General features: G+C 34.2%; 2 protein-coding genes across 2 annotated transcripts in view; one reads left to right on the plus strand and one right to left on the minus strand.

The window, feature by feature from the left end:
* Positions 1 to 1,420, plus strand: part of LOC125226873 (BTB/POZ domain-containing protein 6-B) — a 23,067-nt gene extending 21,647 nt beyond the window's left edge. The window contains exon 4 of the transcript XR_007177130.1: positions 437 to 1,420. The gene's annotated coding sequence lies outside the window, so the exon portion shown is untranslated. The remainder of the gene's footprint in view (positions 1 to 436) is intronic.
* The window catches only part of LOC125226872 (aromatic-L-amino-acid decarboxylase), a 20,288-nt gene extending 3,411 nt beyond the window's left edge, over positions 1 to 16,877 (minus strand). Inside the window, exons 1-3 of the mRNA XM_048131028.1 lie at positions 16,709 to 16,877; positions 4,364 to 4,448; positions 2,520 to 2,754 (exon numbers count right to left, since the gene is read on the minus strand). Coding sequence (XP_047986985.1) covers positions 2,520 to 2,754; positions 4,364 to 4,443 — 315 coding nt within the window. The 5' untranslated portion in view covers positions 4,444 to 4,448; positions 16,709 to 16,877. The remainder of the gene's footprint in view (positions 1 to 2,519; positions 2,755 to 4,363; positions 4,449 to 16,708) is intronic.
* Between the last annotated feature and the right edge of the window lie 1,763 nt (positions 16,878 to 18,640).

The raw sequence follows: 18,640 nt of genomic DNA on the forward strand, positions 1-18,640 counted from the left end.
AAGTAGTACCTAATGTGTTGGCGAATTTGTTAGTAGACCGGACAGTAGGTATTTCATCATGATGGATTTGAAATAAATGAAGGTAAGCTTTTTTAATGGACAACGCTAATGGCATTTATAGTATAGGCAGGTTCATATCAGGAAGCCATTATTATACGTATTAAAAACCGCTTGTTGACTCTGGCCGTCATAGCACACACCACACACCCTATATATTAGATAATTGAAGTCAATAGGCAACGTATTCGGCAATTGCCTTCATGATCGTGTCAGTTTTAATATGAGATATTTTTAGTGGCTCGCAACTTTTGGGAATGACTACAGGAATTCAATAGTTTTGCCCATATATAATTAAAGTATTAGAATGGCCTGAGAGAGGAATTAAAATGAACTGTAAAACAAAATAAAGTTCAAAAAGTGTTGTTTTATTCAACAGAAAGACGAAAATCGAGGGAGAGATGGACTCTGCGTTAGATTGGATGTACCACTGGGCGGCGTCTTGGTCAGAACCAGAACTGTCAGAATAGACGTTCTTACCTTAAGGGTAAGTAACTACCTACCTAATTTGAGTGAAGAAAGATACCATAAGTAACGTATTACTATTTGATATCCCGTGGCTATTTGCCGTAGAATAATACGCTAACCAAAGTAATCGATTTTGTATGTCAAACCGCATAGTTATTGAGGCTTGTGTTAAAGCAACTGTCACGTTATGTTTATCGGTTATCGACTCTTCGCATACTTAGGGAACATGTCAGCTATCGAATAAATTGGCTATTGTGAGCATCAACACCAAACATACAATACAGCGTCGCACTAGTATCAGTCCTACCATTATGGTTTGTTTGAACCGATGGAATTGGTCGAATCTTCGCCTAAGGCATTTTTTCGACAATGGGCAAAAATAATAAATTCTGATGAAACGTACAATTTTTGAAAGTTTTTAGAGACCCTTAGAAATGTATCCTGAACTTCGAAAAATATTAGAATGGTTTTGTAGTGTTTTTTCTAATTTTTCATTAAACCCCCGCTTAATGAAAAGTACAATTTTTGAAAGTTTTTAGAGACCCTTAGAAATGTATCCTAAACTTCGAAAAATATTACAAGGGTTTTGTAGAGTTTTTTCTAATTTTTCAATAAGGGGACCATCTCTTTAGCTTCGAGGTACCTACAAATTATAATAACATTGAAATAAATATCCTTGTCAGTTGTCAACACCCGGGCACGCAAAAAATTGGAACGTGCAGATCGAACAGTCTAGGTCAAGTGAAATCAAAGCGTGGTGATATTTTTTGAGGGTACCGTACCTCAAATAGAAAAGTTACCCCTTAGGATCACTTTGTTGTCCACTGGTCAGTCCGTCTGTCAAGCAAGACAGTTTAACTCGGGCACGTGTGGAGGTAGTTTCAAACGATTGAGTAGTTAAAAATTAAAAAAAAAATTTTAAAATTTAAACTGTTTATTTCAGTCATTTTTTATAGAATTTGTACAAACAAAACTCTTAATCTATTATTATTTAGATTCTAATTGAGTTAGGTCTAATTGAGATCATGCATTACATTACAGTTTCAAGTTAATTCTCGATCCTTCGAAAATGTGAAAAAAAAAATCTAATTAGAAAAAAATGAGATATTTACGGAGGTATATATTGCTACTCTCGATAAAAAAACGTACAGGACTAAAAACTTTTAATTACTTATTAAAAAAAAAACAGTACGGAACCCTCGGTAGGCGAGTCCTACTCGTAATTAACCATTTTTTTGCAAATGCCTGAGGCTGCCTAATATAAATGTGCACAGGTGACCTGGCCTATATGTCTTAAGATATAACACTCGTATTACATAAATTGTTATGAAAGAATGGTACTTACTGGTTTTCCTTGTTCGAGTTTCGTGTCGTGAACTTGACACTGGCATTGAATCGATTAATAAAGCCAAGTAGGTAAATAAAACGCCGTATTGATTTAAAAACTAGCTAAGAGCATTTTGAACGTAGGGTCCCGTAGTTACCCCTCACAATAGTCAGAATAAGTTGACTACGGAACCCTAAATAGGCAACTGCGTGTAGCGTTTTGATTATTGTTGTTCTAGTTGTTCTTGCCCGTTGTAGGTCGTATTTTTTGCATATTTTACAATCTTTCCCGCAAATCCGAGAAACTTCTTAAATGCCATCACGCGATTGTGGATTGTAGCTACGTTCAATGTCAGGAGACCAATACATTTGTGTACCCTTACAAATTCCGACGTTATTAATTCCAATTCTAAGTTTGTACAACGTCTTAACCGTATCATACCTGATACACAAATTAAATAACGGTTTTACCTTTTATTTCATCTCATCCTAACTTTTGAAATAACTGAGTGATGGGAAGAATTTGGCTGTGAAATATCTTTGTCATGACATCCCACTTTAGACCATTGTTAGCCACTCAATTGCTCCAAAATTTTCAATGGACTCTAATATTATCAAGTAAAATAAAGGTGACAACTGGTAACTAGAGCTACCAAAAGCAATCTTACCCAAGTAAATCCAATGCAGGCGATGGCGCCACTCAGCATGTCAGCCACAATCGCAGGGTATGAGTTGGCAGTGGGGAAGTAGGCGTGGAAGCGCGGAGAGTGCCAGTGGGTGACGCCGGTCATGACCACGCGTTCGATGTCGGCCATGACGGCGGTCCACGGCTCGGCCTGCTCGGGAGCTTGCTCGGGCACCAGCGGCCGCAGGTAGCCGGGCTTCACTGACGGCACCACTTGCCTAGAACATCGTAATTTTATGCTGAAGAGTCACGAACCAGGTGACGTCTAAAGACTCAAAAGTAAGTCTACTATCAATTTGAATAACGATTACAACAATTAAGTAACCCATTGTTTCTTTATGATTTATTGGGCAATAATGGTGCTGGTGAGTTGGTGACATCTTTGTGGCAAAAAAAGCTTGTACCGGGAAAAACTGACAAAACGTGTATTGGTTATCGCGGTTAGGGTAAATATGCGGCTACATTGCAACGAGTACAAACATTGCATTTTGTAGATAAAGTAAACAAAGGAAAAAAGAAACTGCATGAGTGTCGTTCCTTCAACTATACACGGTGTAACATGGGGAAACCGAATAATTTTAGCAGCGTATTCCTCATCATATTAGGAGAGTAAAATGTCATATAAACTTTTCTGGATTTCGCCTATTTTCAGAGTTATAAGCATTTAAAAAAATAATAATTACTTATTATTTCTCAGAACAAATCGCTATTTTGATGGCGATGATGCAGTCATCGAACTTAATCTAACTATCCTCGTTGATAGATGTCAAAAAATACCAGTAACTATTGCAAAAAAATATTTTTTAGAAAAAAAAATGTATGTTTTTATTTAAGTGCCAGTTACGAATAACATTTATTTTTTATGTGAAAAGTAACTACATCCAAAAAACGAAAAAAAAAATTTTGGCGAAATTTGTTTGACGTCACATAACATTCCCTTAAAGGGATAAGTTCGCCTTTGTACTGAAACTTTTTATTTTAAATATTATGTGCTGTATTCATTTCCTGTACAATAAAGTGTTTACTTACTTACATTTTATCTTTATTTTGCCCTCAGAAATGCGTAGTTAAAACCTTTCGGTTCCCTCATGTTACACCGTGTATTTTGGATTCAAACAAATGAAACCGCCAAAAAACATTTATTTTAAGTATCTGGTGATGGGCTGGCTGATACAGGCAAATATTGGAAAGGGGTCCATAAAAAGCTGTCTCTAAATATGCTATGCATTTTTTCTCTAACTCAGCTATTCTCAAAGTATGCTCCGCGGACCCCTAGGGCTCCGCAAAGCCTCTCTGGGAGCTCCGTGTGAATTTTGGGTACCTGATATGCAACTTCAACTCTCTTCCATAAAATCAAATATTCACCAATTGTTAAAAAATAAAAAACAGTTTCATGTAATACCTCACATTAGAATCTAGTGATTAGATTTGATTGCTTATTAAAATAAAGATTCCAATAAAAAATAAATTATCGGTTTCGTCAGATGTTTTACTTTCTAAAAGGGTTCCATGTTAAAATAAGTTTGAGAACCGCTGCTCTAACTCATCAGGTTTTTTTGTACCGCCCTTATTGCTTAACAACTGATGTCTGAAGTGCAAGAGCAATAACTCACTTTCGAACAGTTTTGGAGAATATCCCACCGATATATTCAGAAAGAAAGAAAGAAAAGACGTTTATTAGCACAACATATAACTAGCTTAATCTAATTGTACATAATAGTGGATTGCGCTAAAAGGTCATTACTCAGCTGGGTGTCTCGGCGTGAGCCACATGGCCCGCTCCGCGACGCTGATTCCAAGAAAATAAGCCAGTTCAATGTGACTTACCTGTCCCTTATGTTCTCCAAGTACTCGGCGATGTAGTCAGTCATCGCTTTCGCGAAATCTTTGAAATCTCCCGCCTCCATGGTTTCTGTAAAGCACAATTATTTACGTTGAGTGGATGGAGAGTTAAATGCTAATATTAAGTAGTTACACCAGGTACCTACAGAAGTTACATTGCCTGTTCAAGGGCGGATCGAGCTTTATACTCAAATCAGAGGGGGAGGGGCATGTGGTCAAATTCTAAAACCAGCCCAGCAGTAACCAGGTGGGTCACATAGTCAAATTCTTAGCCCTAGATCTACCCTTGGCCAGTTTTAAAGTTAAATAATTTACAAATTTAAAACAGCTAAAGGTAACTATTATCAAGAGTGCCTACGTATAAATAATAATTAGCTATTTGCTTAATGCTAAATAATTAGCTAGCTACATAACGCAAATTTTAAAATACATAAAATAAGCGAATGTAACAAAATCTGCAAAGTAAGTTATGTAACACTATTGAATTTCTGAAGCTTAATATTTTCGTAATTCCTAAAAACAAAACACATGACATCGTGCGAATCGTAATTCAGCAGTTCCCGGCAACTTTGTACATAGCCACGTCAGCAAATTTTCATTGATCCTTTTTTGTTACCAACATTTAATAATAATAAGTCGACTTTCGTAAGATATATACAGGTTAATTGTTATAATTAAGAAAATATAGATTCTAGAGAACCTTAATGACGTTGACGAAATAAAACTTAATAAAATCTCAATTCATCAACAAAATTTTGGTAACAAAATAGGAATTAATTGTTTGTTAACAATTTAAGTTTTTCCTTAATTTTTGTACAAACTTTTCGAGAACTGCTGAATTACATATAAGATAAGATGATCTTAACACATATCTACCAATTACTAAACTTTTGGTTAAAATAAATAATTATTTATTTTGGAATGGAAGTTATTTCCTACTTACACTATAGTACTACTACAATAGCAACTAGCAACATAATTTTATCACGCAATTGAAAAGATTATAACAAAATTCTACTTTTAATGCTGTACTTTGAAAACGAAAATTATGTTGAATTTTTCATAAAAAGCAGGACGAACCGAACTTGAGCGATGTGTCCTGGTGGGTCATGTTTACACCTAGAAATTGAACACGTTTTAATAATTCACTTTTTACGTCTTTCGCTGGTAGAGAACGGTCTTTAAGTATACTTCATCAGTCCTTTTAAGGCTGCTTTCAAAAAAAACGTCAAAAGAATGTAAAATTGATAGTTTTAGTCGGTGAAATACTACACTTTCCGTTATCCAATAGATTTATTTAATTCAAGTTCCATGGGCTTATAGCACTCTAATATTTGTTTTATAAAATGTTACGCTCTTATATTAGCCTTAGACAAGCTAGTACGCACTCTAGAACTCTCTGTCTCATTACTTAGTCTCATATGTGTATATAAGCGCATTTTATAATACTATTATAAGCCTCTTACTCCTACAATAACATTTACGTAGATTAATTGCTCTTGAGAGTAAATGTTCTTATAGTCCCCTTCTCTAAGTTTATTTGATTTTATAATGGTCCTAATAAATGCTCTTGTAAGAATGTCAGGCTAATATCTGCATAACATAAAAACACTATAAGTACATGCTTTTTTCATCTTATTCAAAACTATTATAAGATCAATAGCAGTAGTTTAGTAAGATATTAGAGCGATATTGGATCATTTGATGTTATAATAGCCTTAATAAATGCTTTTGTAAGAATTTCAGACTAATATCAGCATAACATAAAAATACAATAGTGCATCTTTATGTGACCTTATTTAAAGCTATTATGAGATCAATAGCAGTAATTTAGTTCGATATTAGCGTAATATAGAATAAACATACTTAAATAAACAATAGATGGGATCAATATAAGGTGATTAGACCTTATATAGATTTTGGGAACACAATTCTAAGTATACAACCATTTCACATCACCAACATTGCCATTTGAATAAAAAGTAAAAACAATAAGTATATTTGTTTTTATAGGGTCAAGTGATATGAAATCAGGTCAAGATAAAGAAAATGAGGTTTTATATAGGTAAAGCAAGGAACCCTAAATTAATTAAACATGGCCGTGTCATTGGTATTCAAGAATGCTAATATTAAGTAAATGATCTTATAATAGTCTAATAGCGCACTGAGAAAATGCAACTATAACAATGGCGTCTTTTTACTGCAAATATAGAAATAAAATAATTAACGAGGATACAAAATACTATTATTTGAGTGGGCGCATGAAATTTGAAGTGTAAATAAGGGTCCATTTTACAGTAAATAATATTTTCAAATACTTATTGCGCAATATGAAGAAGCACCAAGGATAATAAACACGCTATTATAAGTTTATAAGTATTACTAAATGGTAATTCGTATCTTCCGTGTTTATTTTGTCAAATATTATTTTTATATTATCACGCTACAGACCAAGCGGATAGCCTTAGAATGTTTCAAATACCGTGTTGTCGTACAAAAATCAAAATAAGCTTGTTTAGGCTCATAAGAGTCTAACGTTGGACCAAAATAAGCCTATGCAGGCTTATAAAATACTTACCTGAAAGCGATATTAGCCTAAGGAGGCTTAAATTAGTTTTGGCATGATTACTGTAAAAGCAAACAGTATGCAAGAAAAGTGATATTAGAACGATATTAAAATAAATACGCTTATAATTGTGCCCAAATCCAGGATTATACGATGATATAGAATCAATATAAAACCAAAAAAATGTAGTCTTGAGATCGTTGTAAGCGCGACTTTTGCAAGTTGGGCAGTTAGAGCATCTTATTATCTTGATTTTTATAAGACTGGATTTTTGAAAACTAACTCACGAAATTAATTATGAATTTTTCTCTAATGCACGTTTAGAAAAACGCACGTATAGAGCTGAATCAGTCGATCTTATTTGTAAAATTTGGACAATTTTGAATATTAAAACGGGTAAATTTATAATTCGTATATCCTGTACCACAATCATTTCAGACTAGATTTTTATTTTAAGTTTTTGAAAAAGAGTAAACTAGCCTAAGGCGAATTCAATTTTTTTCAGAAATTACCTAAAATTAAGTGACTTAAGTGACTTTCGTTGAAAATCTACATCACATCGAAGTAAGTTTTGCACTAAATTAATCTGCAACGTTTACTTAAATTGCTGTTATACCTTAGTGATTATAAGTTGCTATTATTGATTTTTGCCAATTTTTTGAAAACGAGCCTTCACCGGTACAATTATTACCACTTTTGGACATTTTCTCATATTTTGTTAGACCAAGTAGAAAAACTCCTATAATGTGATATATATTTATAAACTACTCGCAAAGCTCTTTAATTTGATACCACACACAGTATGATCGAGCGCTCGGTTGCGATTTCACTATTTTTAACACGAAAGCCCTCTTAAAGCAAGTATAATAGATGTGTGTCTAAACTTTATCGCATTAGGCACTAATATACTGATTAACTACGTTGCTTTAGTTTATTGGCGTATCAAAAATTATCGTTATAATTAATGAGGTTAAACAAAAATACTTCATACTCTTCTTATAAAGTCTTCTAGTAAGATGCCAGACATACTAATTGTTGCCGCTCCGTGGCAAACGGTATGCAAGTTGTCACGTCAATACAGAAGAACGATAGAAAGATATATTTAATAACTACGAAGCTAATATGCTATACTGAGCGTTGAGTCAACAGTTGCACTCTTGGCTAGGCATTCAATGCTGATTTTATAGTACCTACTTAGTTTTTTTTATTAAAAAAAAACTAGATTCTCATGCTAATTTGTACCGCACAGCGAGTATCTAGCAGCGTTAAGTGCACAATTACCTAGGTCGCAAAGTTCAGTTAAATTGGTGGTCCTTGTTCCTTGTTCAATGTCGAGAGAACGGAGCTTGCGCAACGCCGGGCGGCGGCGGCGGGCAAGTGGTGCGAGGTTATAGGCAGACCTCGTCGGCTGCGGATAGCACGGTTTCCAACAATTCCACGGTACTAGGGACTTTACAATGTAACACTACTAGACATGACACTACTAATTGCATAAATCACAGTGTTACAGTTTACCCGATGAAAACACGTACTGCACTTAGAAAAACATTCATTCGGATCACGTCGAAGTCTGGTCTTTCTTTAGCTTAGATGTCATTGACATTCGAGTATTTTTAAACCTATCCGTAACACTTTCGAACAGTGTTATTTAGTAAAATTATTTGATTTTTCGATATTTAACGTTATTCTTCTATCATTTTATCAACTAATTATTAATATACATACATATTATCATATACATTCATTTATGCCTTATCGTGAACAGTGCCTGCTGACAGTATAGGGTACTTGACCCTTTTTTAAAGTTTTATTCTTAAAGTCTTATATTATTACTTACTGTCCAATTAACCGAAAAAAAAATCAGTATATTTAATTATGACTTATAAACCTAAAACCGCAAAAAATACCTGTAACGACAATAATATTTACATTAGTATAATAGGCATAGTGAGTAGAAATCCAGAATAAAAAAACATTTAAAAAACTGATAAACCAAAGAACATGTTGCCTACGTATACCGTATACCATATTATTACATACAACATAACATAACATACAATCACGCCTGTATCTCATAAAGGGGTAGGCAGAACACATGAAACTACTAAAGCTTCAGTGCCACTCTTGGCAAATAAGGGGTTGAAAGAAAACGAAACTGTGACATTGCAGTGACAGGTTGCCAGCCTTTCGCCTACGCCATAATTTAACCCATATCCCATAGTCGCCTTCTACGACACCCACGGGAAGAAAGGGGGTGGTGAAATTCTTAACCCGTCACCAGACAGTCTATAGAATAAATATAGAATAAATATGTTATTACAGACTATAGAATAAAGATCCTGCTCGTAAATTTTCACGACATTTACCTGATTGAGTTATTGCCTATTGAGCTAAAGTCGCAGAACACGTATAATGCCAATCAATACAAAACAAAAATAACATTGATCTAAAAACAGGTTAAGCTAGTTTATCATCCATTCCATTTTTACATATTTTGCCTACGTGAAGAGACTGCGTTTCTTTTATTATTAGGATAGGAAATTTTTGAGGGCGAGTTTGGAAAATCGGAGTCAACGGAGGGAAGTTTGATTGAGGAAACCCAAAACAGTAACAGCAGTTGTTTGGGTATTTTAATTTTTTGGCTTATAGGTATTTAATACGACGAAATTTTTTAAATTATTCTTTTATAAATTAATGTTTTGATACGTACGAAACGAATATAGGTTATTATCTGGTAGAGAACTTGAGTCAGTTTTATCTGAGTTGAATTTACGAAATAAATGCAAAACACACTGAAATAATTGGTGACAAGAAGGCGGCGTTAACTAAGTTTCCTCCGTGCGCCAGCCGCTCGTATCCGGTCCTTTGTGCAACATTATATCCGCTTTGATACCATTTTGGCTTAAGTGGTCCGACCTTCACTGATTTATTAACAGACTACGAAGTACGTACATTTTCTAGCTCGGTCGGTGCAGCATTGTCGCATGTATAAGTATGTCCAAATCTAGCTGGACTAATTAAGTTACAGGATTAATAGGGCTAATTTGATCATTTTAACTCATAACCATAAAAATATTTGTGTAAACTCCTTTATTTCTGTAAAACACAATATTCATGAATGCATATTGATTTCTAAAACATCAGTTTTAATCGTATCGTTATAAAATTTAAAATGCCAAACCAAAGAATATAACACTCACTTGCCAAAGACGCCTTTGGTAAATTGGGTTACATACATCACAAGTGAGCAAATGACAAATTCACGAATGTTTATTGAATCCTAAAAGAACGAAATAACAACATTCCTCATCTGTAACTTAAAAAAAATCTCAATAAGCAACATTATGGTAATATTTTGCCGTCTGGTTGCAGAACTATCACCAGGGTTCGGAAATTCGGGAGCTAAGCTAAGCAAGTATGGAGTCAGCTTCTTAAAAATAATATTATTTATGATTTAAATCCCGGGATCCCGGGATTGTATGCAACATCAGAACATTGTTAATGTGTATCAATTGTCGTTGGGTTATGCCTTTTTTAGCGAATTTCGTCAACATATGTACAAGCCGTTTTAACGATATGTCGGCAGCATGTACAAAAAGGACACGTGTTAGTCCATTTAAGGCCTTAATTTAGGTATTGTGTTTAGATGATAATTATTCAAATTACGGGAAGTCTCGGGAAATTTATTAGTAAAACCAAATTGAGTCCGCCTTCATACTAGTCAACATCACGCAAAACAAAAGACTGAGGTCGAAGTTTAGGTATAGAAGCTCCCGAATTTCCGATCACTAACTATCACACATACTAAACCATAGAGAAACTTATGCATACTATGTATGCTTTAGCAGTTTTTTTAGAAGTTTTGCCTGTGACATGGATGCATCAACACAGTTTGTTTACAAATATTGTTCGACGTGTTGGGATGTCACACTTACGTGCTAATTAACAAGTTATGCGCCAAAGAGGCAAGACTCCGAACATAGGTCGCGGTAGACCCTCCACAATGTGCTACCAGCGCCCTCTACTCACAGTTTTACATAATACATACATACATACATAGCTGGGCATTAACTTGTTAATCCGTTAATCGTTAATTAACGAAGTTAACATTTCGATTAACGGTTTAACTTTTAAGTTAACTTTAAAAAATGTTAACGGATTCGTTAACTTCCGTTAAATTTCATCGAGTCCGTTAATCGTTAATCCAGCACCCCAAGCGGCTCGCTGCGCCGCGAAAACCACGTTCTTACTGCTACTGTAAAAGCCCGTAGTACGGCAAAGCCTAGGATTTATCGGTAAAAGCAGATCCGTCGGTTATAAACAGTCTAAGACCAATTGGTAACTTTGGATCACTTATTCGAGATCTTCTAAATTTTATCAGGCGTGCTAGATCGATCACTAACCTGGGAATAGAGTGCAATCATCAGGCATGACAGACAAATCGCGCAACCGACGCATCGAGTTAGAGTCCGGCGCGGGCCTTAGATTACTCTACCAAACCAAGTTATCGTGACCCACAGCATCGAGTTGTCATCTCAAATCTCAATTTGAAGAACCGACGCATCACGATCGCGACCGCATGAATGACCCAATAATTACCAATCCGATATAAAACCTAGGATTTAGCCAACCAACGGCGGGAAAAGCCCGAAGAGACCGTAATTATTACATTTCGGTTTTTTACCGATTGGCGTCACAGGTTTTAATGGTTTTTGGTGGATACTTAGTAAATACAAATATGTACATTACCTACAATGAAGTCCTATTTTTATGACGTGTTAACGGATTATCGATTAACTTTAACTTCCGTTAAATCTACCGAAAAGTATCGCTTTAACGATTAACGAAGTTAACTTTTTAAGTAACGGATTAACGATTATCGAAGTTAACTATTTGATTAACGGTGCCCAGCTATGCATACATACAATCACATACATACAATCACGCCTGTATCCCATAAAGGGGTAGGCAGAACACATGAAACTACTAAAGCTTCAGTGCCACTCTTGGCAAATAAGGGGTTGAAAGAAAACGAAACTGTGACATTGCAGTGACAGGTTGCCAGCCTCTCGCCTACGCCACAATTTAACCCACATCCCATAGTCGCCTTCTACGACACCCACGGGAAGAAAGGGGGTGGTGAAATTCTTAACCCGTCACCACACAGGCAACATAATATCCCCTATTAAATAACTTAAAATTGTATTGAGTTTATTGTGTCAATAGCATTCATTCATTATTAACCAGACCTCATTAACCGTAACAGTAAAGTATTCTTAGAAACGATTACAATGTTATCCTTACCGTAGGATAAGCGAGATCCAAGGCAGTCGGATAGATTGTAAGATTTAGGAACACGCAAACTGTCGTGTATTTAGTATTTTATCATGTAATTTACCTATAGTATTTTAAAAAAAATAGTCGTTAAAACATTTGATTTTTTTTTTATATAAGTACATAATTATTATACGAGTTAAGAATTCGTTAACCTCATTTGTTTTATGAAATAATATTCTTGAGTGATTTCTTAGTAGCTATATAGTTACAATATTAATACGCTAACTGTATTAATATAACTAATATATATGTATATATATATATATATATATATTATATATATATAACTAAAACTGCTACCTAAATACATTAGAGCAGTACACGGCTGTAATGTTTCATATTTTTTACAAAGAACTACATGAGAAATCTTAACTCAGTGGAAAAATGGGACGAAAATGACGAAATTTCCTCGTAAGTTAAGAAAAATGCAGATTTTGCTTTGCTTGTTTTCGTTGTATTCTTAAGTAGTCGTCCACCATTTTTGCATGCTACCCTCTCCCATTTAGATTTAAGCAAAATTATTTATATATTGTTTTCTCAGTAAGTGATTTATGTAAATCTTTTGAGAAATAAATATCTTAAACCATAAAATTATAAAAATTTCCAAAACAAAAACAAAATAAACATCGACTCAAAATCGAATAAGTAAATGTGGTAACCAGTGGAAACACCGTTTCCCCAATCGGGGGGATCCCTGCGTAAATACTGCATAACCAATTAACCAGTCCAAGCGACCTGCCGTAAGGCACACTTGGGAGACCTCCGTGCGTCATCGGTGTTCGGATTTATCCACTAATGGTTTCTGTTTAAGTTGCGCGTAAGTGAAATGCTGGTTGGGAAACCCCTCTTGATGTCAACCCGCATTAATGTATTTTGTTATCGTTATCTTATCTAGTACGATTTTCGTTTTCCTTATTTTTTTACGCTCACGTGATAAAAGTGTAACTTCCTTAAACAAACGGACAATATGATCTACTGTAAAGTTACGTAGCTAACAGGTTTACTTTACAACATAACACAGTATTGACCTATGCAACGATAGAAAGGAATTATTTTGTGAAACTAACAATTCTGTGGGCCTAGTGACAAAGGGTATAACTCAAATTGACTCGGTGAAAAAGGGCACAAGTCCCATCTCGGACTTGTGACCTTTTTCACCGAGTCAATAATACGAGTAATAATAATTAAATAGTTCTTAAATTCAAATCAAGAATGGATAAAAAGACACTGTCTATTTGTTCAATGTATGATAAAGGCTACAACAGGATTGATTACGACAGTACCAGGGAGATTTGGTAAAATTTTCATTAAAAACATTTTTTGGCGAATCGGCTACTAAACATAATCTAATTAGTGACTAATTAGACGAGGCAAATTTATTGACAAGGGCATATTATAGCCGTGACAAAGACAACTTTAATGACATTTGAAAGTTGACTTAAAACGACCTTTGGTTATTCTAATATTAGTTAAATATTTTTCACCACACCAACTGGTAGTCTTAAAAACGGATGAGAAATTTGCGTTTTACCCACAAGAGTGCAAAGTAATTTCATGCAAATTTTAACTTGTCGTCCTAAGCTGGCTGGCAGAATTGGCCTTTACATGATGACTTTGAATCATAAAATATTGAATATATTTTATGGTATTTAATTTAGTTTGATGTTTTGCTGTTAGTATTTTCCTCGGTCAAAAATGTTGGTTTCACTCGGTGGCAAAATTTGTTAAACCTTCGTGCCTTGAAACCCTTTATATTATCTAGTAAATCACTTAAATAGGGATCTTCCTGTGTATTTAGAACTATGAAATTTGGGAAATCGTCTTTTTGCAGTTAAATTTATATATGTTATTTATTATTATATAAGTATATTTTTCTACTCTAGCACTTACCTAAATCTGTCAATTAGATTTGTTTGCCGTATTTGCCGAGTGGCCTAAGGGTCACTTGCACCACCCACTTAACTCAAGGTTAGTGGGCTATCAATTGTCAACCCCGGGTTAACCCTCCATTTTTGGTGGTGCACGAGACTTTCTCGTGCACCACAAAAATACTGTTACCATTATATAAGATACTAAATGTTACCATTATATACACCGCCTTCATAATGTTACCATTAAATAAGATACTAAATATTAATGTTTTCCTTGCGATAAACAACAGTAGACTATGCTAACTGTTTACAACATAATTGAAATTGAAGTGGGTAACACGACAAGTGAGTGTATCTTTAAAGAGCGATCTTTATCTAAATGGACAATAATATATACAAAAAGATTATCAATAATTAATTGCTGTAATTAAAATGTAATCTACTTATTCTAATCAGATTTTGAAAAGTAATATATCTATCATTAATTTTCTTACTTTGATTAATTCCAGTTTGTTGTTAAAATAATGAATTTGTTACCGTTGTGAACACTGAAGGCAAAATCTGGACACCACTTGGCCGGTTTATAATTTTAAAAAATCGGCCAAGTGCGAGTCGGACTCGCCCACCGAGGGTTCCGTATCCGTACAAAATTTCAATAGTTAAAAGTAATTTTATATTTTTCAGTATAACTTTAAAGACTTGACTAGAAGCATAGATACCGGTGCCATCTCTCGGTGAATTCACTCACTAATTTGCGCAACCTGTATAGTATGTTGGTATTTCAGGGATAATTTATAATGTTAACCAATTTCGACAGTTTTTACTTTATTTAAAAGATAATATTTTACAAGGGTGATTCAATTGAAAGTTAAATTCTGAAAAGTTTTTTTTTATAAAAAAAAGTTTCCAAGATACAGACACGATTTTTTTTTGACCAATAGTAACTTGAGATAAGAGGGAAGGGGCATTTTTTTTGCATTTTCAGTTTGATACCCCAGTTTGAACTTTTTCTAACATTTTGCCAAATTCTATAATTAATATTTAAAAAATAAAAATAAAATACTTTAAATTTATAGAGTTTAACAATGTTCATAACTATTCCAAATTTCAAGTCGATGTAGCATAAAGTAGTTCTCGAGATATTTAGAAATGTGACAGACAGACAGAAAGACGGACAGAGCGGCGCCATAAGGGTTCCTTTTGTACCTTTTTGGTACGTAACCCTAAAAAGCTGTAGGTACTAATCTCGAAAAATGCTTTCAGCTTTTGGTATAAAAGTAAATAGGGATAACGAGATACTTTAATTGTGCACAACCAACTTCTCCCATTGCAAGTCGTAGCGAAACGTGCTTTTTCCTGTTTAAGGCAATCTATTCGCAATTTTCCTGAGCAAAAAGTTTTACTTACCGTAATTTTATAGTGTCAGTAAGTGTGTTCGTTACAGCACTTAGTAGGTATACATTTTTTATAATACTTTTAATACTTATGAATCTTAAGATATGAAATACTTAATAGCATAGAAAACCAACACTCGTTTGGAAACCAACTTTATAGTTTAAGTTAAAAACATTATCTGCAAAGAGTTTTTGCTAATACTAACACTATCTAGTACATTTTATTTAATAATCTTTTCTCGATTTTTTTTTACTTATGATAGTAATTTTATGTACGCTATTATGTAATTACTAACTCAAGTAAGAATATGAAATAATTCAACTTATTTTTAAGTAGTTATATTTACTTTTAATTTAGTTTTGTTTAGTTATTTCTAAGTATTTTTTTTTTAAGTTTCATATTGTTTTTTTTCGACCCAGGATAACGGCCTACGCATTTTTAGAAGGGCCGACCCCAAGTAAATGGGAAGGAGCCAGGCAGAAGAAGAAGAAGTTTCATATTGTTATTTTTTTCACAATATACTGTATTACTTGATACGTGGTAGGTATTGTTTTGATATACCTACTTATATGTTATGCCATGAATAAAAATATTTCTATTCTATTCTATATGTAGTAGGTATGCATGTTATTATTTTACATTTTGAATTTCAGAGCACATTATTAGAGATATCTTAATTGAGATTTATCAATTTTATCATTAACATATTTACTACGACGTAACGTTACTTACAAATGGAGAAATATCACAAGCCAAATCATATAAATAATGTGCTAGGTTTTTTTTTTTTTTTTAATTAATTGATTAAGAATTTTTCAAATTTTAGTCAGTCAGGAACCGATACAAAAAAACAGCGCCAGAGATAGAAAACAAAGAATCACACATTTTACATAAGTATGTAAGTACTTCGATTATTTTATACGTAAAAATTTTGTACCTGCCTGTGTCTAGTTCTTTGAAGTTTCTTTGATTTCGAAATAATATATTATGTTGAATCACATTAGAATAATACACTAAATTAGTATCGCATTTTAGGAACAAGTTTAAGTTAATATTAATGATATAATCAGTTGCATTAATTATTTTTATAAGAATATAAATTCAACTTTGATTTAAACTACTGGTATAATTTATGGCAGTCACTGTCATTATTGCACTTACCTAGTATTAATTCCTCACAAAAACAAGGTTTCAAACAAAAACACAGCCTTCACCTCGGTGATTAATTTGCAACAAAAATTAAAGTAGGCAATTATTTGATTGCTTTCGTGCGATCGTTTGTTCGCGCAACGGACCGTGGGTTAGGAGCGCTGCCGCGTTCACACTACGGTGGCCGCGAGCCTCGCAGGCCTTATATACATTCGTAGGAGCCAGTATAGCACCAGCACCTATATAGTTCGACTCCATCAGGAGATTAGCCCCGCGCATGAGCTGAGAACCCGAATACTAATATTATAGCCGACCACACTAAATCTGATAAGAGGGTTGCGGCCCAAATGCGTCCCTATTTCAATATCACGCGCCACAAGTAGGTATTTGTTAAACATTTAAACCTCTGTCGTCGAATGATAGTCCCTATAATATTGGTTGTCTAGTGTATTTTGGTAGGGCTTAGTTTAAAAAAAATCAGATAAAGTAATATATTTCATATACATTCAATCAAAAAAAATATTTCAAAATCGGTCCAGTAACGACGGAGATATCGTGGAACAAACATAAAAAAAAACATACAGACGAATTCGAGAACCACCTTGCTTGAGATTTGGGGCGGCGGTTAACAAGATCAAAGCCACGAAAGATTGTTAATTTAGAATCGGCCATAAATACTGAGACTGATAATAGTTATTTGATCTACAAGGGGGTAAAGTTGTTGTGTAACCCGCCTGCTGCTAAATGTCTTAAAAGGCCTCTGTGTTTCATATTTTGGGACCATAAGGTCCGTCCGGGACCTTATGGTCCCAAAATATGAAAAAGACAGACAAATAATAATAAAATGTTTTAACAGCACACTATACGAAAAAACATAATTGAAAAGAGATACAGGTAACAACAGGCGGTCTTATCACAAAAACAGCGGTCTCTTCCAGACAACCTTCAGATAGTCGAGGGGCGATCGGATATGAAACAGTATCTACAAGATAATTCTAACTTTATACAGTATCGTATCATCTATCTTTATTTTATTTAGCTCACAGAAGCTGGCTATGGGTAGTTTTACAGTTATGGCTAACTCTCTCGGACATCCATTAAACATGAAATCATCATTATACTTACGATAGTTTTCAGGATCATTACTCTGGCTGGAAACACATTAGGTGGTGGGTAGGGGTAGGGGTAGGGGTTTCCTATATCCTTATATGTATAAATTATAATATTTTTCACCACACCAACTGGTAAAGTATCTTGATTCTTCGAAAACGGATGAGAAAGTTGCATTTTATCCACTAGAGTGCAAATTAATCTCATACTTTTAACTTGGTGTCTTAAGCTGGCTGGTAGAAACTAACCTTTAAATATATTTTTCTCAAACATGCAATGAAATATTGTCTTTACGTTCCTTAAAATGGGCTGGGAAGTATCGCTTTTTGGGCGCAACAACTCGAGAGGACTGTAAAGGGATTTCATATTATTTTTTAGGCCTAGGCCTGCAAAGTAACTTTTTTTTATAAAATATTGTCCTTTAGAGCATTTTTTTTTATTTCATTGTATGTTTGAGAAAAGCACTATACATGCCTCGGCGTGAAAACGGATTCCGAAATCCTCATTTTCCCGGCCTCTGATGTACCTAATGTACTATTTTAAATCCCTCAAAAACAAAATGTATGTATTTAATGTATGTATTTAGTATTTTCCTGTTTGTTTTTTATTTTATTTATTATAGGTACGAGTATGTATGTGCCACCGAGTAAAGTCAGTCTAAAAGAAAAGCGAAAAGGGATAAATGTATGTAATTGATGCACATCCATAATTTTCTCCGTTTCGTAAGTAGTTATCGCTTCGGTGGTAAATGGTACCTATTCCAGCTGTAATGATTTCAATGTCAGTTGTAAATATATCCCTACCTACCTATTATAAACCTAACCTGAACTTGCT

The sequence above is a fragment of the Leguminivora glycinivorella genome, chromosome 6 (genome assembly GCF_023078275.1).
Source record: "Leguminivora glycinivorella isolate SPB_JAAS2020 chromosome 6, LegGlyc_1.1, whole genome shotgun sequence".
Classification (NCBI taxonomy): Eukaryota; Metazoa; Arthropoda; class Insecta; order Lepidoptera; family Tortricidae; genus Leguminivora; species Leguminivora glycinivorella.